This window comes from Cygnus atratus, chromosome 1 (assembly GCF_013377495.2).
Source record: "Cygnus atratus isolate AKBS03 ecotype Queensland, Australia chromosome 1, CAtr_DNAZoo_HiC_assembly, whole genome shotgun sequence".
Lineage (NCBI taxonomy): Eukaryota > Metazoa > Chordata > Aves > Anseriformes > Anatidae > Cygnus > Cygnus atratus.
Window position 1 is genome coordinate 192,738,838 of NC_066362.1, and position 22,107 is coordinate 192,760,944.

At 40.8% G+C, this 22,107-nt stretch overlaps 1 protein-coding gene across 2 annotated transcripts in view; it reads right to left on the bottom strand.

Moving 5' to 3' along the window:
- Nucleotides 1-20,723: 20,723 nt before the first annotated feature.
- Nucleotides 20,724-22,107, bottom strand: part of GRIA4 (glutamate ionotropic receptor AMPA type subunit 4) — a 224,112-nt gene continuing 222,728 nt past the window's right edge. For both annotated transcript variants that reach the window (XM_035542453.1, XM_035542454.1), the window contains exon 16: nt 20,724-20,888. In XM_035542453.1, coding sequence (XP_035398346.1) covers nt 20,724-20,888 — 165 coding nt within the window. The remainder of the gene's footprint in view (nt 20,889-22,107) is intronic.

Sequence of the window (22,107 nt, forward strand, 5' to 3'; positions counted from 1 at the left end):
GCCATACCAGGTGATCAGTCCCCCCATCGCTGGTATGCATCCTTCTGCACTACTGCATAAAAACAGCGGTCGAGAAAGCAAAAAGGGCAGAAAAGGTGGGAAAATGAACACACAAAGGTGAGGAGAAGAACTGTGAATTTTCTTCAGCCTGGGTTCTGATGTGCTCAACAAGCACATTTTAGCCAATAACACCTGGAGCACTTGCAGTACTGAGGGCTATTGGGGTATCCCTCCCTGCGGAGTATTGCTGTTTGGTTGTATGGGAGTTTCTGCTGCTTTTAAAGACTTGCCTAGACAGGAATACAACTGCTTTTAGATGTGTGCAGATCTCCCTGGCACACCACCCACCCTAGGGCTGGCTAGCTGCGCACTAATGGCTTTCTAAATGACTAAGACCAGACTATGCCTAAAACAACTAGCACTGTTCTAGTTATAACTCGGGGCTGGAAAGATCTTTGGTCCAGAAATATAGTGGAGAAATTGTGGGCCAATCCAGAATGGTGTCTGGGAAAGCTCTTATTCTATTAAATGAACTAAGGATTTTCAACTAGTTTAATCTTACAGACAAACTAAAGGTTGTCACCTACCTCTGAGCTGCCTCAGACTGAAAAAACAGCATTTCTGTTGAGTGAAATGTGCATTGCCACATCCTATTCTAAGAACTGATTTGTATTTAACCTTCAATTCATATTCATATTTTTAATTTTTTTGGCCATAGACCATCTTGATAAAAAAAAAAAAAAAAAAAGCAGTTCTTTCAGAGGCAGAAGTGACAATAAAGACTTGTCCTGCTTCATTTTTTTCACAAAAGGATCCTTCCTGTGCATCGAAGTGCACACTCCTGCTCCTCCTCCTTCCTGGGTCCTGCCAGCTTCCCTTCCTTTAAATTGTTTTCCCATCTGCAGTATTTATAATAATTGCAATGTTTCTGTGAGGAGACAAGGCTGTTTATTTTGGAGACTGTACTCAGAAACTTGTCAATTTAGCTGGACTGTTCTCTAGAAAAGAAAATTCAGCCTATTAGAAGATGCCAGCTTTTATTCAGGATGAGCAAACTCATTCAGATAATGAGTCCCTCGTGCCCTCTTCACACTGTCCCTTTTGATATATGACCATTGCTAAGTCTGAATGGTTCATATGTTTATTCACTTTGTAAAAAAGAGTTATTTCCTGTAGAACAAAAATCTTTCTGGGAAAGACAGAAATCAAGCTCTCAGAGCTTCAGTTCACACGTTTTTTTTCCAAGAGTTCAGAAAGAGTTTAGGGCAAACACAAAAGCAGTGAAAATGGAGAAGATTTTGAAAAGCCTCCTACCAAACCTCCTCTGCCATTGCCAAACAGAAGGGAACAACTTCTGGGTGGACTCTATCTGTCACCGTCCCTTGGGGTCAGCAGGACCCTCTATATGGCACAGCTGGTGGCAGGAGCATGGATCTGACTGACCAGAGTGGTTCTCACCCCTAACCAGCACTGCACTAATGTCCAAGTATGTGTGGAGGGGTGTTTATATGTATGCACATAACCCAAAACAGGTTTAGAAGAATATAGGTTCTGATGGAGATGGACCCCATGGACCCGAGATAGGAGCCTGAGGGTGATGCAGATGAACACTTCTCCAGTGCACGGTCTTGCCCCTGCTCAGGTGCATACTACAGATCTGAAGCACGTGGTATTTTTGGTTGGGAGGGAAGGAGGTTGTTGTTTTCCTTTATTAGCCTTGCGCAGTGTGGCACAAGATGTCTAGGTCCTGTGGCAGGGGGTCTTCCATCTATTGCACAGCCTCCCTACCATCACTCCTGCAGTGTTGGGAACTGGATCTAGAGAAGAAGAAAGGGTTGGAAAGCAAGGACAGTTGGAGAATTTGGAGATGCTTCCAAGAAGAAAGCAAATTTACAATAGCAATAACTCCTAAGAAAATTTAAAGTGCTTATGGCTATCCAGTGACCAAGAGGACTCCACGGGCAGTGATTCAAAGTCTCCCGAGCCAAAAATAATAATGATTTTTAAAAGCTTATTTGAGGCTGAAAAAAAGAAAGGAAAAAAATAAGTCTGTTGCTAAGAAGTGTTCATACTGACTATCCAATCTGATTGGATGAGACTGAAATAAATAGATTTTGGACTGACAACATTCTTCAAAAGTAATGATGGGCTTGCCTGGTAAAACTGTCAGAAAATTAGGGGTGCATGAAGGAAAAGGAAATCATTCAACCAGATGGTGAGGTGCAGCTAGCTGCTCAGTGTAGCTGCATAGCATGCTTCCTTAATAGACAATTTCTTGTCTAAGGCCTGGAATACAGGGCTGCCCTGGGGTGGGTGTCTAAGACAGGTGAGCAGATGCAGTTTATGTGGCACAACTGCTAACTTCACTGTTCAGAGTTAATTTTAATTGTATAGCTCGAAGTGGATACCAGAAAGCAGATTTCAGTACAACAGATACAAATGTGGAGCTTTGACTCTTCCATCCCCCCCAAGGGGAACTGATGTCTTCTGATTAAGTTTGTTTTCTGTCAGTGTCTTTGTTTCTTCAGAATGTAATTTCACTCCAATCTTTTAAATCTTGCATTTTTACAGGAAATATTCTAGCCGTATCTCTTCTATTTTGCCATTGTTGTAAGAAAAATCAATCAATTTCAAACTGAAGTTCACAGTATTTTTTTTAGTTGGTGTAGTGAGAAGGAAAGTAGAATAGAAGTATCCTGTTCAGATTTCCCAAACCTTGTGCACAGTGATTGCCTGGAATTTCTGACAAATACATGGGTTTTGCATGGGGACTGAGCAAAAGGAGAAAGCAGGGTACGAACACTTTTAAACAAGTATTAAAGGAAGGGATAACAAGGGATTTGTGAGAACTAAAACCAAACACACACACATGCACACCAAAGTCTGGATATTTTAATTTAGGATTTTGGCTTGTTACAAAAATCCAACCTCTGGTGGTACTACTGTGAATTTCTGCAACTGTTTGATTTGCTGTTATATTGGTGGGAATCTGCAGGGACAAGCAGGTTTACTAGAGCTAAGCGTATCTGCGTGAGAAACAGAAAGAAAGGCTTGAATCAATTCTCAGTGTACGTCCCTCCAGTGGCTTCCTATACATCTGCACCGAAGCTTGACACACTGCCAGGATGACTCAACAGGGTTAGAAACGAACAGACAACCTCACCACAAAAATACCAGGCAGTTCATCTCTTTAGAGGCATAGCAGAGGATGCAAGAGCCATGAGAGAGAGAAAACCGAGATGAGGTCTTCGGTGTAAATAGAGGCTGATGCCACAACTTACCGGTGTGATCTGGGGGTAGCCAGCCCTGCTATTGCCTGTGCAATGTTTTTCCCAGGGTTACACAGGAAAATTCAGTTTCAAAGGGACTTTGACAGATAACTTTTAGCAGCTCTCACACATTCTGGAAACAAACAAATAAACACTACCACCACCACCTCCAAAATAACACTCTCTCTATTTTTTTTTGGGCTGTATTTGTGATAAATACAAAATACAGCAGCAAAAAAACCTTTTTGGTCTTTTGTGTGTGGGGGGATATCTAGGAGATCATCCAAAAGAAGTCAAATCAAGAAATGCATCACCAATTATCAAATATACATAAATTATTATTTTTTTTTTCTGCCTGAAATGCCAATTCAGAGGGCATACTCACCTACTCATCACATTTCCCACCAAAATTAACAGAATGAGGTCGTAGGCCCACCGGGAGTAGGCAGGGAAAAAGCCGCCACATGCTCTGTGCAGCATGTGATGATAACTCACTGCCGCGCAGTTAGGCTCGTGTCCCACCTCCTCCTCCTCCTGCAGGCTGTGGCTGCCCGGGGCTTAGGTGGCTGCAATGCTCCACAGCCAGATCTGGGGACAAATCCTGCACCAGGGGTCCCAGCAGGGGACTTGGCTTTGTCCTTTTCCTTCCTGAGTGTCCAGCAAAGACAGCTGGCCATAGAGATGCTATTGCTGTCTGTGGGGAAGGTGATGGGAGACGGGAGCATCTCGGCACTTGGGCTACACAAGTGTGCTACATCTTAGAAGAGGCAAACAGGCAGCTGCACTTCTGGGAAAGGGCAGGGTGGAGGAGTTTTCTGTCTCCACCTGTACACACTTCTATGAATCTCACTAGGCTGCCGTGAAGTTTTCTTCCTTCATGCCAAGGTGTTCTTCGCTTAACAAGGCTTTCAGGTATATGAAATATGACTGGCTGGAGCTTTTTGCTAACAAAGCCCATGGACACATGGCTCAAGAGTGACTTTATGTTGGGAAACCTTGCTGTACAATGAGATACTTAAAAAATAAATCAATTTAAGGAATGGGTCATGGCATATTTTGATTAAGGTTTAGAAATATCTACATGGGAGATTTGTGATGTTAGAGTGCAAACAAAGGCAAAACACATGAGTTACAGTCCTGGATGCAGAAAATAAATGTATTTAACCTTGAAAAAAAGACCATTTTTAACCTTGAGGGCTTGCAACAAAACATCCAGGGATCTAGATTTTCTTTCACTCATTGTCTTTAAGTCAGTCCTCAGTGGCATTTGAAAATCCAGCACCAGCATGGGAAGTCCCGCAGCCCATGGCATATGTGTGGTCTGACGAGGTACTTGTAGTTTTCCTCTCTGGACTGTAGACCTGTGTGTACCTGAAAAGCACAAGGGGTTGTCTAGGCTGTCTGTGCTAGTCAGTGATCATTGTCTGAGCTCTGCACCTAGGTACACACCCCAGGTGACACGTGGGTATTGTGAAATGGGAATCGACATGCACCACACAAAGATTAGCCTGTAAAATCACCACACAAAGATTAGCTCATGAAGCCAAATGACCAGCCCACATCTCAGCGTGGGCATACCCATCAGTGTTTTCTTGATCATCTTAATGCTATATAAATGATATCATATGCTGATAGATGCTCTTTGTCTCCTTGCAATGCTGCTGTTTTATGTCTTTTCCCAAAATAAATACCAGAAACAAGCAACCCCCTCAGCTTCATTTGCAACATTTTGCTTTTATTCTGCTACAATTGCTTACTCCCAACAGCAGAGATAACCCCCCATCACCACCCCTGTCTATGGCTCCTATCTCTGCTGGGACTTCGCTATAGCTGCTCTAGCCATTCTTTTGCTCTATCTTTGTCCTAAAATCTTACTTAGTGCTGAAAATACCTCTCTTTCCTGTATCTAGAGAACTGTGTGCCTATAAGCATAAGAAGGCCAGGAAACTGCATATGGATCGTGCAAAATGAGTAGCAGGGATTTGGGAAATGGGTTGCATCTGGTGGAGCAGAGTAGGGGAAGGCTATGGTGGAAGCAAGGGATTGTGGGGTGCAAAAGTTCAATACATGACGTCCTCTTTAATACTAGTAATTTACCAGGCATGAACAATCCATGAATAATGTTATCAGAATAGCATATAACTTTCAAGAAGCTCAAGGCCATTGCAAGTTTCCTAGACAGTGCCCATTAAACTCCTTTTAGTTAGCAGAGTTTCAGGTGGCAAAGTCAATCTTGTAGCTGATCCTCTGGCAACCACTGATCTCCATCAAGTGTAACAGATGGCATCTGGGTTACTTATTAGAGCATGGATATTTTAGGATGTGATTGATTTATTTAATGCTTGCCTTTGACTGCAGGAAGGTGGATTTGTAGAAATTGTAATCTCCAGGAAAGTAGCTGGGCAATTTTTAGGGTACCGTATTGTCATGCTTTTGGCTGAGATAGAGTTAATTTTCTTCATGGAGGCTTGTATGATGCTGTATTTTGGATTTTTGATGAAAGCAGCATTGATAACACAGGTATGTTTCAGTCCCTGCAGAGCAGTGCTCACACAGACCAAGGACTGTTCAGCGCCTGGTGCTGCCCTGCCAGCGGGGTACCTGGGGGTGCACAGGGAGCTGGGAGGGGACACAGCCAGGAGCTGGCCCAGACTGGCCAAAGGGATGTCCCATACCACATGGCCTCATGCTCAGCAATAACTGCAGGGGCAAAGAAGGAGAAAGGGGGGAATGTTCAGAGCGACGGCGTTTGTCTTCCCAAGGAACCACTACACACGATGAGCCCTGCTTTTCTGGAGGTGGCTGAACACCTGCCTGCTGATGGGAAGCAGTGAATGAATTCCTTGGTTTGTTATGCTTGAGTGCATGGCTTTTGCTTTATCTAGTGAACCGTCTGCATCTCAACCCATGAGTTCTTTCACCTTTCCCTTTCCAGTTCTCTCCCCTATCCCACTTGGGGAGAGTGGACGAGTACTGCATGGTGCTGAGCTGCCTGCCAGGGCTAAACCACAGCACGCATTTAGGAAAAACAGTGAAAAGAAGTTTCACAAAGGCTACATCTACTGACTAATTTAACATTTTATAGCTGTCTCTATGCAGGCTGCATACACTACTCACCCATTTTTACAGGCATCTCACCATTATCAGCAGTTCCAATGAATGCTAAATATTTAATGATTGCAATAGTGGAAGTTCAAATAGCAGTACTCCCATTTTCCATCCCTTCTTTTCATAAATCCAAGGTTTGTAGACAACCAGTGGGATTAGGACTGCAGTTCAATGATGCTGATGGAATAGCTGGATTCCTGTGACGATAGAGACCATTGAACACACGTAGTCTGATCAATGACAGTTGATGACTAATGACATCATCAATCACTAAATTGGCTCACAATGATTTGTAGCTTCCTCTTCAAATCATGGTGTCAGTTATGTGTATGATGAATCACAGGTACACAAAGTATTGCTGCTTTCACATCCCATCATTGCATTTTCACCACTCATTAGGACTTCTGCATGAGAAATGCAACAGTAAAGCCAAACAAATCTTTTGGAAACATCTGGGAACCAGCTTAGTAGGCTATAATGCCAAATCAACTGGAAAAGCAGTTGGAGGTGCTAAAACTTGACATGCTGGAGGGAAGGGATGCCATCCAGAGGGAACCTGGACAGGTTTGAGAGGTGGGGCTGTCGGAACCTCATGACGTTCAACAAGGCCAAGTGCAGGGTCCTGCATCTGGGTTGGGGCAGTCCCAAGCACAAATACCGGCTGGGTGGAGAAAGGATTGAGAGCTGCCCTGAGGAGAAGGACCTGGGGGTGCTGGTTGATGAGAAGCTCGACATGAGCTGGCAACCCAGAGAGCCAACCTTATCCGGGGCTGCATCAAAAGAAGCGAGGCCAGCAGGGCAAGGGAGGGGATTCTCCCCCTCTGCTCTGCTCTCGGGAGACCCCGCCCGGAGCCCTGCATTCAGCTCTGGGACCCCCAACACAAGAAGGACATGGAAGTACTAAAACAAGTCCAGAGGAGGGCCACAAAGATGATCAGAGGGCTGGAGCACCTTCCTATGAGGACAGGCTGAGGGAGTTGGGGTTGTTCAGCCTGGAGAAGGCTCCGTGGAGAGCTTACAGTGGCCTTTCAGTACCTAAAGGCAGCCTACAGGAAAGCTGGGGAGGGACTCTTTGTCAAGGGGTGTAGGGATAGAACATGGGGAACGTTTAAACTAAATGAAAGGAGATTTAGATTAGATATTTGGAAGAAATTCTTCACTGTGAGGGTGGTGAGGCCCTGGCACAGGTTGCCCAGAGAAGCTGTGGATGTCCCATCCCTGGAGGTGCTCAAGGCCAGGCTGGACGGGGCCTTGGGCAACCTGGTCTGGTGGGAGGTGTCCCTGCCCATGGCAGGGGGTTGGAACTGGGTGATCTTTAAGGTCCCTTCCACCCCAAACCATTCTGTGATTCTATGAAACTGTTGGTACTGGTAATCTATGCTTGGCCACATGCAATCAGCATGTTTAATCTTTTATAAAAGGGCTCAGGCATTAGACATCTTCACAGCTGGTAAATTCAGTACAGGATTTGCTGCTGTTTCATATATCAGAAGGAGCTATTCACATTTTGTGCCTCTAATTACATTTTTCATTCCTGATCACCAGCAGTACCACTGGGCAGCAGCCGAGCTATGTGATTTCATAAGGGACACTAATTTGACTGAACCCTTAGAAGTTCAGTTCTGAGATACAGCAAGTGCATGAAAGTTAAAATAAAAGAGAAACAATTAAATGAAAAATAAATGAAAACATGAATAGTTACAATCCATATAGATACTTTTTTATTATTATCTTAATGAATTTACTGAACCAGGGAGGGAGATCAGCATTTCCACATATATATGAAAACATCAAATAGAAGAAGATATAAAATGAATTTTGCTGTGCAGACTAGTAAAGAAGTCTCTGGATGTTTTTAGTGCTGAGCACATAAGCCAAATGAAAATATTATTGCTTTGGATGAGTTTTCAGGAATGTTTAGGCAATATTAGAATCTCCATGAAAATGTTGTCTTTGCATGTTCTCATGCTTATCTTGGGAGATGAGCAGATGGGCAATTATAAAACAGAGGGGAAATAAAAAGAAGGAAAAAATGGAAAGACTGGAGATCTTGAAAAAAGCATATTCAAAGGCAAAATGTGTTTTGTATCCCAGATGAAGGTTTAGGGTGAGCGGCTACTGAGCATGTCTGACTTCATCTCACAGAGATGTCTCTTTTGCCAACAGTCTTTACATAGCCTCCCAAGCCACACAGGCCCACCAGTGGATGCTGTCTGGTACTCATGCTGTCACAAGCCCATAGTATGTTCTTATCCCCTCAATGTTGGCATAACAGTGGTCTGAAAGATAGGTCACAGAACTGGGGGAAGGAAACACTAGCTTTAATTTAGCTCTGCTACTTTCACGTAGGGATGTAGGAAAGTCGTTTGTCAGAGAAGCATAGAATAATTTAGGCTGAAAGGCAGCACTGGATGTTTTTTTCTGTACCATCCCCCTCTCAAAGCCGAAACATCCAAGTTCAGAGTTATATCAGGTTCTTCAGGACTGAGTCTAGCAAATTTTAAATATCTCCAAGAAAGGAGCCCCTACAGCCCCTCTGAGCAGCCTATCTCCATTTTTGACCAACGTCTTTGTGAAAATTTTGTTTATAAATGTCTAAATGGAATTTCTGCTGTTGCAAATTCAGTACATCATGTTTTATCCTTTCAGTGTTTCTTTGTCCCTTTCATCTCTTTGTATGCAACTCTTGACTCAGTGTTTCTAGAGATGCTCTGTGTTCCCTTGGAATGGTTTTCCTTTGAACTTGTGCTAACAAGATGTTTGGATTTTTGCTTGACCATTAGTAACACCTTGGTATAAATGATTTGGTCATTCTACATCTCATTCCAAGGGCTTTCTCCAGGTACTGTTCACTTTGGTGAATACTGCTGTAGTACTTTCTTTGTTGCTGTTTCATCTGTGCATCCTTCTGTTTGACAGTAATGGTAGCTGTAACTGTGGAGTTTGGCATATTTTCATTATTTTTATTGTGGGCTGACACCAGTCTTCACTTTGACTGAAATGTTGCTCAGCGGCACTTAATCATGCGCTGATGCCCTGTGTAAATTTTCAATACCACAGCTGGAAAATGTACAAAACTTTTTCTTTCCTCTTCTTTCTTCTAACAAAGAGCATAAAAAGGGTTGTTCTAGGAAGGGACATCTTTTGTATCAGCATCATTTTAATAAAAAAATACTTTTAATTTAATTTTAGCATTTATCAAAGAGGACTGCTTTGAAAACAGAAAAGAAATCTTTCTGATTGAGGACTTCATACCTAAAGAGAAAGGAGAAATATGTTATCATGCCTAGAAATTCTTCCACTTTCCATCTACTAGGAAACACTTCAGAAATATCACCTTTACAGAAATGTGGTGTTTCTCCCATATCATAAACTTAATGTATGGGTATAAATCTTATTTTCCTAATGGATATTGCAGTAAATGGGCCTAAGGAAGTACTATTGAAATATTTTAACTTCTTTCATCTGTAGCTTTAGTCAGAGGAAAGTTAGGATATTTGGCACTTTATACACAGAGAACATTTATATTTACAAATCTTCATCTGTCTGTTTTCTTCATAGTCAATCTCATAAATGAAGCAACTGTTCCCAAACTGTCAAGGTAATGTCACTTGCTTCCATGAAGTCATCACATCGCTTCTGTTGCTATAACAACGTACCATTGTCTGTTGGTAATGTCACAAAAACATTGAATTACCATCACTTGAAAATAACTCTGAAGTGATGACTTTATATGCAGCTTTTCTGAAACATTTTTTTTGCAGAAAATCACCATTTTAGCAAGAAAACTTTTAAAAATGAATCAGCTGTACTACATATTAATTGCACTGCAACTGGCAATTAGTCATAAGCAATCAATATTTCTCACAATGCTTGTTTTTTTCTTCCTTTTCCCCTTATTATTTTCCATATGATATCAACTGTTGAAAAGTTTTCTATAAAGCTAATGAGTTACATAAATAGTACAGAAAAAAAATGAATGCAGTTGAAGATGGACAAATGTAAAAATATATATTTAAGTAAGATTAATCTACTACAGAAATGCAAAATGAAGGATGAGTGGCTTTGCAGCTATACTGCAAAAAATATCAGGAAGTAATAACACGTAGCAAGAAAAGAAGTGAATTAGTATCCTCATACTTCTGCAGATAAAATATGTTTCAAATTTAACTATATTGTCTGCAATACACATGAAGGAATCGGTGTGCTTTACTTGTGCCTTCTCTTTAAGTCTGAGCTTGAACTGCTTTTGTATGGGAACTTAGGACAAATGTGGTTCAGTTGGAAAGAGTCTTGGAACAGCAGTGTAAACAGTCACAGAATCACAGAATGGTTTGGGGTGGAAGGGACCTTAAAGATCATCTAGTTCCAACCACCTTGCCGTGGGCAGTCTGAGGTGTAGGAGTTTGTCTGAGGTTAACAGCGATGGAGGACTGGAGATATTGTATTTATATTGAATGGAGTAGGCTGGGTTGGAACAAGATCACAACCTTCAATGGGGATAAATCAAGACTTCTTGACACAGAGAAGCTATTCAAGCAGCAACAGTCGAGGAAACCACATTGGGTAGGAGAAAATTTTGGGGTTAATTGTAGGTGAGCAAAGGTGAAGAACTTGGAAAGGAAAATGATTTTTTTTTTGAGAACCCAGAGCAGGGAAGGAAATTTGTGACGTGGACAAGGCAGACTTTCACAGAAGGAGGTCTAACAGGAATATGCCAGAGACGAGTCATTGTAGGGATCAAATTAAGGAAAGACAGCTGGAAGGGTGTGGAGGACAACAGGAGCACCGTGTGTAGGAAAGGTACACATTGAAGAACCAGCAGAGCACTGTGAAGACATTTCTCCTCCTTTCTGCCTCCTTTTCTGGACTACCCCTCTTGTTTTCTTCATTATTCCAGGATACAGGACCTCTCCCTGGCATAAGCTCTTAATTTATCCCTCAGTTCACAATTGCCTCTTCAATTTTTTGTTTCCTTTCAAGCAATTTCCTTCTTACTAACTCTGGCCCATTAATGTCTCACAGGGCAGGTCTCTACTTTAAAATTACAAAGATTTAGAGCAGGTAGAAGAGAGCAGAAAGGATGGGGCCAGAAGCAGGAGCTTGAGCAAAGCCACAGAGAAAAGATCTTTCTGCTCTTGTGGTTTGCTGATCTGCAAGTGGCAGGATGAACACCACACAAAGTGACTTGTGTGTGTACTGTGTGACCACCTTTGACACTTGTAAGATGAGGTGATAGGACTGGTTGGGGTGGACGTCACTTTTACTGTGCTGACTGAAAGACAAAAGCCTCTACTGCCTCGTGTGAAAGCTAAATCTCAAGAGATCTTTTTCCATGTTGACTGCAACCTGCTAATGCTGTACTACCACACACAATCCCAAAGAGTTTCAGTGGCCTTTTTCTGAAGAAAGAGTCAGTGACGACCGTGCTGAGTGGAAATGTCATCCTATTTCCTCTTTGAGCCTGGACCCCTGCAATTTATTTGTGGAAACATTACACAGAATTTGCCAAAAGTAGAAGTAGAGGTTAATGCTAATCAATTCTTTTTCTGAGGTTAATTTAATGTCACAGTAACTCCTGGTTATCAATCTTAATACGGGATGTGAAAATCAGGTGGTCAGGTCTGAACGGAGAGGAAGATAGGTGAGCACAAACATCCAAATCCTATCAGCTCTACATGCTAATGGCTCAGACATCTTATAGTCTTCTTTCAGACTTTGCTTATCCCCTGTGGCCAACTGAAATGGGAGGAGAAGGAAGCCACAGCACTGAAACATCAGCTCCTGTCTTCTGAGTGTTGAAAAACCTGTCCAAACATAGTGCCCTTAAATACACCCTCACTCCTGATCCCAGTCCTCCTTGATACCGAGTAAGAGGAGACAGGCTAGAAGCTGTGCCCACATGCTTAGGAAAGAAACCTCCCCTTCTGTTCAGAAACTCTGGAAGAATTTCAGATTCAATTGCATTGTGTTTGCCTCTTCAAAGCCTTCAGTGACAGATCGCACACTTGGAAAGTATTGAACCCAATTTAGCCTGACACAGTTAGCAGTGTAACTCAACCTGCCTGACAGACTCCTTTCTGACAGCTGCTGCAGCTCCAAGGCAGCTAAACGCAGTCAGAAATGTCTCCAGAGAATGAACAGGTGTTCTATCTTAATGTTAATCGTAGTGAGGATTGCTTGTTTTAAAATAATCATTTGGGTTTTACATTTTCTTTGGGAATGATGCAATTTAATGTTTCATAAGGTGTTTTCTTCTTATTGTTACTGTGTATTAGAGTTAGTTTTAAATATTCTCTATATAATTAAAAAATGAAATGAACTACTATACCTGGCCTCTATATAAATTATTTAATTTTCAGGTATTTTCAATTTATTTGCTACCTTTTTGGGCTTGACCCATGGCAGTGTTCCAGTGACGAGTATCGAAACTGGCTTGCTTGCAAGTGCTTGGGATCATCTCCCAGAGGCTCATGCTGTTACTTTGCTTAGTGTCACATCGACTCAGCACCTAAGTGGTCTGCTGCATTTGTGTGATCTCCAATCCTGAATTAGATGGCAAAGCTTTCCATGAAATACACAGGGGCATTAAGACTGTTGAAAAGTGTCTTAGAAAAAGAAATTACCAAGGATAGCCTGAAGAGAAATATGGAGAAAGACAGTGAAAAATGACCTTGTTTTCTTCAGAAGCTTAGCAGTAAGCCCAGATTTAGAAGCTGAGATAAAAGAGAAACTAGAGAACAGGCAATGTGTTGGGCCTCTATGGACGAGGTGGCAACAAGTTCACATGGAACAGCGCTGTGAGCCCATATCCCCATACCCCACTAAAACTGTGGGACACTGGCTGTTCTGTCTGGGGTTACTTCTGTGCCACTTGGTATGAAGGATTAAGTATTAACAGAGTGACATGAAGGCAGAACTATATGTATTGCCAGTAGTTAATTAACACACTTCAGCCATAGGAGACACAGATTCAAGTTCCTTCTGTAAACAAAATGTACCTGGTTAAATGCACAGACAGAGCTGCCTGATACCTCCACAGGGCCTCAAGGTGTCTGTGCTGATCTGCCTTCAGCACTCTTGATCCAAAGTGTCATGCCTGAGCTGTGCTGGAGATGCATTTAGCATCAGGCCCCAGCAGGGAGATGCATTCCCACCTTCTCTCATCTCTACTTTGAGAGTTCCCTTTTCAGGGCATCCCACTACTGACATGAGGGTTCCTGACAGCTCACCAGTGGCATCAGCAATTTTAATTAAATGTGTGCTAACCAACATAATTTTTTGGAGTTGAGGGTAAACAGTTATCTCTAGGTGCTGGTGGTATCTAAATGTCTGCTATGAGAAAAGCAGAGTCCTAAGTAACTTGTTTACACATAGAGTGGAAAACAAGCCACCTCCAGGCTTCAGATGCTGTGAAACCAAATGTCATAAACATAGCCTTTGGAGGTGATGGTAGTAACTGTGTCCTTGTCTCCTTATCTGATTGATGTTGCAATCAGAGTTAGTCTCACTCTTTTTCACACTTTGGTGGTTGGACTTAGGTCTCCATGAGTAGGAGTTGCTTGGTCAAGTGTAGACATCTGCAGTGTAAACATCGACATTTGAATTAGTCATCATTGGTTGCCTTCACCAACAAAAAGCAGGAAAGATTGATAAGGCATGATTATCTCCCCCACAGTCATCTAAAATCAGTCAGATATGCTGCATTGTACAAATTCCTAGATAGTTACATTGAAAATGAAGTTAATGTCATCCCAAATATCAACAGATGTCCTCAGAATGCCACTGAATTTTCTTTAGGCTTTCAAGGAGTTATTTCCTAATCTTTGTGTTGAAGCTATTAAAAGTTTTTAAAGGTTTTTTTTTTTTTTTTTTTTCCCCAATATTGATTCTCCTCTTTAGCCATAGAAAGCACTTTTTTTTTTTTTTTCCTTATTATTGCTTTAGTATCAAAGTTAGGGAAAATCTACCAGTTGACAGTATTACAGATAATCAGAATATTCCTTTTAAAAATACAAATTCCTTTTAAAAAAAATTCCTTTTTAAAACAAATTCCTTTTAAAATACAGGCAAAAATTCCTTTAAAAAAAAATTCCTTTAAAAATTCCTTTTAAAATACAGGCAAAAAATAATAATTTGTAGTTTTGTGGTGTGGTCTGCTCAACAAAACAAGAAAATTCTCTCACATAACCTGGTATGGTGGAAGACACCTCCTCTTTTACATTGTTATGAACTTGATGACTACTGTTAATGTGTAACAAGACACTTCAACAGTTACTGGATTTAAACGTCTACAGTCTTGTACCTTTTATATTCCCCGAAACTTCTACAAAATAAGACCAAAATAGGTGTAGAAATCTCACCAGATCAGAGCTCCCTATCCACACCACTGGTTGCATTTCATACGAGTTCTGCATAGATTTGAACAATTACTGTCAGGTATAAGTCTGAGTAGAATCTGTACCTTAGTACTTGTATCCTCACAGGAACAGCTGAAATATACAACTGAAAAAGCAATATGATTTTTTCTACAGTTCTGGAAAAATATATTATTCATTTGAAAGCACTTTTAAGTCCACTTCAACAGTTTAATCATGTCAAAGATCTTTAAAGTTATTAGAAATATATCACTTTAAAAAGACATTCAGGCCATGGCCTTTATAACTTTTTAATGTTTGATGCTAATGTAAGATGATGGATTGGTGAGCTGGGAGAGTGAATCCTCTTTTTAGCCATACGGAAAGGCTGACAGTAGTGCACGCTCCTCTGAAGTATGATGACAGGGTGCCTTTTCTCTATCCTAACAGATTGGTCCAGGTTCTGAGCTCAGTTACACAAATAATAATATCTATTTGCTTCTAGGAAAGCAACCTGGAATATGTGTTGCTACATTTTTGAATCCGCTGTCAGTGCACAGCTACAAAAATTATTAGGAAGATTTTGAACTTAGGAAAATATTTTTTATACTATATACTTTATATTTATATTATATTGAGGGTGGCCAGAACTTGGAAGAAGTTTCCCAGAGAGGTTAGGGTTTCTCAGCATTTGGGATACTCAAAGTTTGACAGGACTAACCCTGAGCAACCTCTCTAGCTTTGAAGTTGGATCTAACTTCAAAGCTGGACCTGTTTTAAATGAAGGTTTGAAGCAGATGACTTTCAGATGTTCCTTCCAATCTAAATTATTTTGTAATTCTTATTTACTAGTTTCAGCTTGCCTGGCCTTACATTTGATACAATTGTTATGAAATCAATAAGTTATTTGGAATCTGCAACATTCATCTCATTTAGAAAAGGAAGTGATTCTACATTTTTATTTATAATTCTGCTCTTGACTTCTTGCCCTTAGACATTCCAGCTGAAGTTTAACTGCCTGTTGAATGCCAATTACACATTTTGTTGTAATGGTGTTAATTAATCCATGTTTACAACAACTGACTGCAGCTTGTTTCAGGCTGCCATTCTTTTCCTGCCTTTAGAATTAGTGTAGCAGGTATATTCTGCCAGTCAAGAGCTTCAGGAACTCCCTTCTGCTGTAATTGTCTAATTATGTGCGAAGGTCTGCCTGCACATTGAGGTGGCAGAAGAACACTGGAGCTTCTACACAAAATTAAAGAATATTTGCTCTTCATTCTGACAACATTCCAGGGCAGAACCCAAAACAGAACCCCTAAGGGACAGCAGGGGACAGGTACCACACCTTCACCATACACAAGGATTACAGCTAGTAATATAAAGTTATACTCCTCTTCCCAGGCTCTGTTCTTAAGCACACTGAGGCAAATTCAACTCAGGGCATGTACATTCAGCTCCCAGGATACTCTCTTGGTGAAATTCAGCAATAAAATTGGTTGTGTAATACTAACTTTGCCTGTGAGGTCCTCAGACAACCCAGCAAGTCTGTACTGATTTTGAATTCAGTAGGTGTCTAATACAACACACTACCAGTGTGGGAGAGTTGAAGGTGTAGAATGAAAAGCAACAAATATAATGACGAATGTCAAATCAGGCTTGTCCTACTGTGATTGACACCAGCTCAGAGGACACTTATTTTGAAGAAAAGTGTCATATTGTTGTAACTATTCACGTTATCACTTGCACTTTGTTACAGCAAGGCTGAAAATATTTTAGAGATAGATAAATGCATATAGCATTCTGTTCAAGATTAAGATAGTTAATTGTAGATGTCTTTAGGAAAACTATAGTCTTTTCACATTCTGTGGAGATCTAGTTAATGGAGGTGCGAAAATAACTCAGCTGAACAGACTATTGGGCACGACTCAGTTACTCTCCCACTGACATCTGCACAGGGCTCTTAGATCTGATGATCCAGGATCTACAGCAGACTCATATTTTTCTGGACTTCCAGTAGGAGGCCAGGTAGGATACTCAAAGGCATCTCAGGTGATCCTAAATGCCTAAGTTTATGTAGCAGAAATGCGGCTATTGTTGATAAGAATCACTATTTTGATGAGAATTAATTTGGCCACATATGGCTATCCTGCATTTTTTTTTCTGATTCTGTATAGTGATTGAGATACCTTTGGGACTGGCAGGTATGAATTGGGGTTGATGGGACACTTACTGGTCCTGTAGCTGGAGGCCTGGCAGCATGGCCTGGGGCACCCCAGGTGGCACTAGAGGCCTATGCGAAGGAAAATGGGTCAAGTACTGTTGCCCATGTTCTTTCTGAGGACAAACCTTGGAAAAAAGTGTGAATGATATTTAAGTCAATGCCTCAATATTAATAGTCTCCTTTACTCAGTAGACTCCCTTGTTTATTTTTCCCCCTTCAAGACAGTGATTGTCAGAAAGCTGCTTGATGGAGGTGGCTGAAGAAAAAGCAAGGCAGAAGGATGAAAAAGAGCTGAGACCATTGTGCCAGGAGAATAGGATGCAGCCCAGCAGCCACCAGGAGCTGCATTGCTACTTCTTGCACCTTGGAAAAGTCTTGATCTAATGAGCCTTAGACCCTCATGCTTATTGGACTGGAGACCATAATATTCCTGAACCTGACCTGAGGGTGCTTCCTCCTCCATTGGGTCATATTTCCTGCCTCCAGAAGGTAGGAGGTTACCTTCTGGCACTGATCCTCAAAAGTCCTGTTGAGGAGAAAACATAGAGGAGTGAACAATGTGTGTTTCAGGAGAACGACAAGAGAAAAAAGTCTGAGAGATACCTGAGATAGATATGTGAAGATGATTGTAGCAGTCAGGCAAAGGTTACCCATTTCAATAAGACAACAGAGTAAGCCACTGTGGCAGACTGATACTCGGGGATTGCTTTCGCAGCCCCCCAAATTCTAGTCAGTTCTCTCATGTTCCCACCTAGTTTTTTTTTTTTTTTTATTCATATCCATGGCACGTTATTACACACATCACAGTCTCCTCTTCACCTCATCTAACCGAGCTTTCTCTGAACAAAGCATTCCCTGGCCAAGGACAAGACTTGGAAGTGGAGAGAGTATGCAGCGATTCTCCCCTGTGGCTGCTGGCCCTGCGCCCTTTGGTGGGTCACGGCACTCCACGGCCAAGCTGCTCGGTGGCCACATTGCTCATGCTGCTTGATTGTGAATCCTCTCTGTGGGGATCCTTGGTAGTTACTGACACCCCAAAGGACTGTGAGGTCTTGTTTCCAAGTGGAAACCCAACTTAGGCACTGAGAATGAACTCCATGGGGGACATTCCAAACTGTAGCGATGTGCTGTCTGCTGAAGTTGTAAATAGATGTATACATCAGAGAGACAGGGCAGGATGTAAGAGGATTAACACTGGAAGACAGTAATGTATCCCTGGACAGCACTGGCATTGCTCACATCCTGAATGAGGAAAGGCTGAAGACAAACTCCTGGAAAAATAGACAGGCACAGCAGAACAGAATAGACAGCATCCTTCACATTCAGTCTCCCAGTCTGTCCATCCTCTAATATGTTACTTTAGGAAAAATCAAGACAAACCATTTTTGTTTAACAAAAACAAACAAACAAACAAACAAAAAACCCTGCAACTTTGTTTTCTTTTAATTCAAATGTAAAAAGAAGTCTGAGAGGGAGCTCACAGCTTTGCTCAAACAGGAAAATCAGAGAAATCACCATTCTGGCCACCAAAACACAAACGGTTCACAGTAACTCATGAATGAGCTAAACATGCTGGTAAAACATGGATATACAATAGGTTGAGTCACAGCAATTCATCATATACCGTGTTGTTTTCCTCTAAGACCCCTGCACACTCAGTAGTATTTATGCCTTAGGGGTAAGCATCACCTCATCTTCACCTTTGCCTGCACTACTGAGATCTGTGTAAGAACTGGTCACCCTCAGACTAGACTATAGTCAGCAGAAAGATACATTTTTTACACTGTGATTCAGTTGTTTGATATTTTAATGGCTGCTTTAAGATGAGGTTATTCAGTCTCATTGATTATCTGTCTCTAGTAACTATAAAGGGTATCTAGAGTATTTGAAGTAAAGAAATTAATACCTATATTGATACGTCAACTGAAGCTAACACTTGCTTTGCTACCTCTTACTTGTCCATATTAGATAGGATGAATCTTATGTCCATAGAGCTTTTTTATTTGTTTATTCTGTGCTGTAGCTGTTGGGTGTTGGCCATCACTTGGCACCATTAGGCCCCACTCCTGAAGCCCTGGGACCTGAGAGAAGAACCAGCCACAGAGGATGGTGAAATGTTAGCCATCTGAACATGAAAATTTGTGGGCCTGAAAAAATCACAGCGGCATTAGAAGCTATGATTAATCCAAGTATGAATCTGATTTACAGTCTGGGCCTTGAAATGGAGCTGTTACGTTGATGGTAATGGCTTGGATTTGGAGACCACTCCGGTGTCTAGCATGGCCAAGGGGAATAGCCATCACGAGTAAAGAATTGTTGCAACTTTGCACCCACAGACATGCCTACTCCTGTAGACATTTGGATTTTATTCAAACGATGCCTGGTAGCATTTCCCTCACCTGTCACTGAAAGGCTGGATGATGAAAGCCGAGATCGCTGGGTACCATGAACACTGTATGTATCAAGTCATTTTGAAAAAACATCATCTTTACTTTCCTGCTCCCTAGCACCACATCCCTTGAAACCCCCAGAGGACAGACACTATTACTAAATGCTTCCCTAACCTATCAGAAAGAACTTTAATGACTAGTACCAAAACACCTACAGAATAATCATGATGGTACTTTGGCAGTTCAGAGTTCCGCCTCTCTAAGGACTTCAAAGCACTTCATGAATGCGCAGGCACCCAGACTGTATAAAATAAGGTCCTGCATCCTGGAGTAATCCTGTTCAGTTCTCCAGATGACATAACTAATGGTCCCTAATGATCAGAAAACAACTCAAGCTCTGTCGATATTATAAGAACGTTTGTTGTTTTATTCTTTTTGGTGGGTACAAAAACCACAGTTTCTTACACAGAACAAGATTATAAATAATATCTGTAACATGAGTGACCCGTAGTCTCTTTTGATTCTACACTGCAGACTGATGATGTACTCTAAACATTTTTTTCATTTCTTTCTTGTATTAGACAGATGCAAATCTGTGGAACACGGAATGATGGAACAGAATGAAGGTAACAGCAAACAAGAGGATGACCAACAACTTTTATAAAAAAAAAGTCTCTGAATTTTATTACAGTGATGGCATTTTATATCAATTATTGCAATGAATTGTTCCCTAAGATGGTTAGAAAAAAGAATTGTGTTGTCCTCTACCGAATTTACATCAGTTAAAAAGCAAGCATGTTTCAATATTCCTCCTTTTTTTTTTTCAAAGAAAATGTAAATAATTTCTTTATTTTTTTCACAGGATTTACATATTTATTATTTTCTTATCACAGTTTAGTGATTCATTTCTACAGCTGAACAGCTGAATATTCTTCCATTGTATATATTGATGTTCTGGAGACACAGGTTAGCATGTTCATTGACTTCTATAGCTATTTTTCTCTCTTTGTCAAGACAAGGACCAAAATGTTGTCCTTTCTGAGCATGTTCTTCACAGTTTAATGCGCTAAGTTGGCAAGTCTTATTAGTTTTAAGTCCACTCAAGTGAAATTTGTTGCTGTTAATACACCCTTCCCAACCCCCTCCCCCCAACAAAACTAAGTTATGAATTTTCCTGATATAAAATCTGAGTTTGGGTTTCCGAGCTGAGCTCATGCACACGTTGTTGCTGATGATGTCTGGCGCATTTGGACGTACTTCCCTTTCTCAGCCAAATTATTAGTTCATCAATGACACTCCCATGTCGTTACAGTCTGTGCTGTGTTCCCATCAGTCACCAACACAGTTTGATTAAGGCACTCAATTATTTTTTTGGTTTTTATGGTAGGTCCGATGCAATTACAGCCAATCCTGAACTTTGTCTAATTGCAGTTCCAGAATGCACGGCCTTCGGGCAGTCGGGAGTCAATACGCGGCCGTTTTCACCCACACTTCCCGTGATGGATAATCTGGCTTTGTTTCTTATGGCTTCAGAAAAGGTAAGCTGTCACCCCCAAAAAAACCCAAAAAACAAAACAAAACAAAAAACAAAAAAAAAGGAGAAAAGAAAAAAGTGTTAGAACATTTCTGCCCTTCAAGAAACCAGGACACAACAAACACCAAAATATTAAATTTTAGACATCTGCATTTTTTCATATTAACATTAAAAATAATAATCATATATGTAAAATACATAGCATTTATTCATACTAGGGGAAAAAGGCTAGAAACTCTGAGGGTAAATTTTATTACAATAAGTCATTATCAATTTAAATATAAATTCCAGATTTGAAAAAGAAATTAACAGAATAGGGAATACCTTCAACTAAACTACTTCAAACTACATTCAATAAGACCTTTCATGAACCTGAAAGCATTAGCACCTTTGAATAAAATCATGCACAGGCATTTGTAGTCTTAAACCTTCAACTAGGTATTTCAAGATAAAATAAAACTACTGAAAATTGCTTACAAATTGCTATAGCTGTCTTTGTGATAATTCCATGGATCAAATCTAAATAAATTATTACTTCTACTCATAATGCATCCATTCTCAAATATCTTTTCATATATATATTTTCCTATAATTAGGGAAGGTGGGAACTTTCAAAGGCAATGTAGTTTATAGAGAGAAAATACATTTTCTATAGTTCTTAACATTAGGTCTAAACTTTCCACATGATGGTTTAAAGAAATGCTACCTTAAAATCTTTACCTTCAGGTAAATCAAAACAAACTATCTTAGAGAGCGATTGCCTCAAACAGAAGAAAAAAATATTTATAGTTATTTCATCTAACTTCAGCCATCCAAAAATCAGCAAACTAATCTAAAAGAGCTCTCCCATTAAAATAGAAATAGCTTAGACTGAATGATTTCTAGATGGTTGAAGTCAGGGGAGGTGTCTAGGGTCAACCAACGCAGAAAGGATACCTGGAATATCAGGCACCCAAACTACACTGTGTTGAAACAGATTTCAAAGATACTGTGATAAGATACTAATTAGTGGAGGAATTCTGATTTCTAGCCAGCTGAAGCTATAGTCTATTCAACTAATGCTTGTAACTGGTGTGCAGGGATGTAATCTGAAATAGTGATTGGAAAAGAGAGAGGCAGGAGGGTTCATTCACATAGGAGCAAAGGGATGAGAAACATTATGAAATCATTTTATTTGCCTTATTACTGATCTCTGCATTTAGGTCTTTGTCCCTCTGAGCCCGGTTTC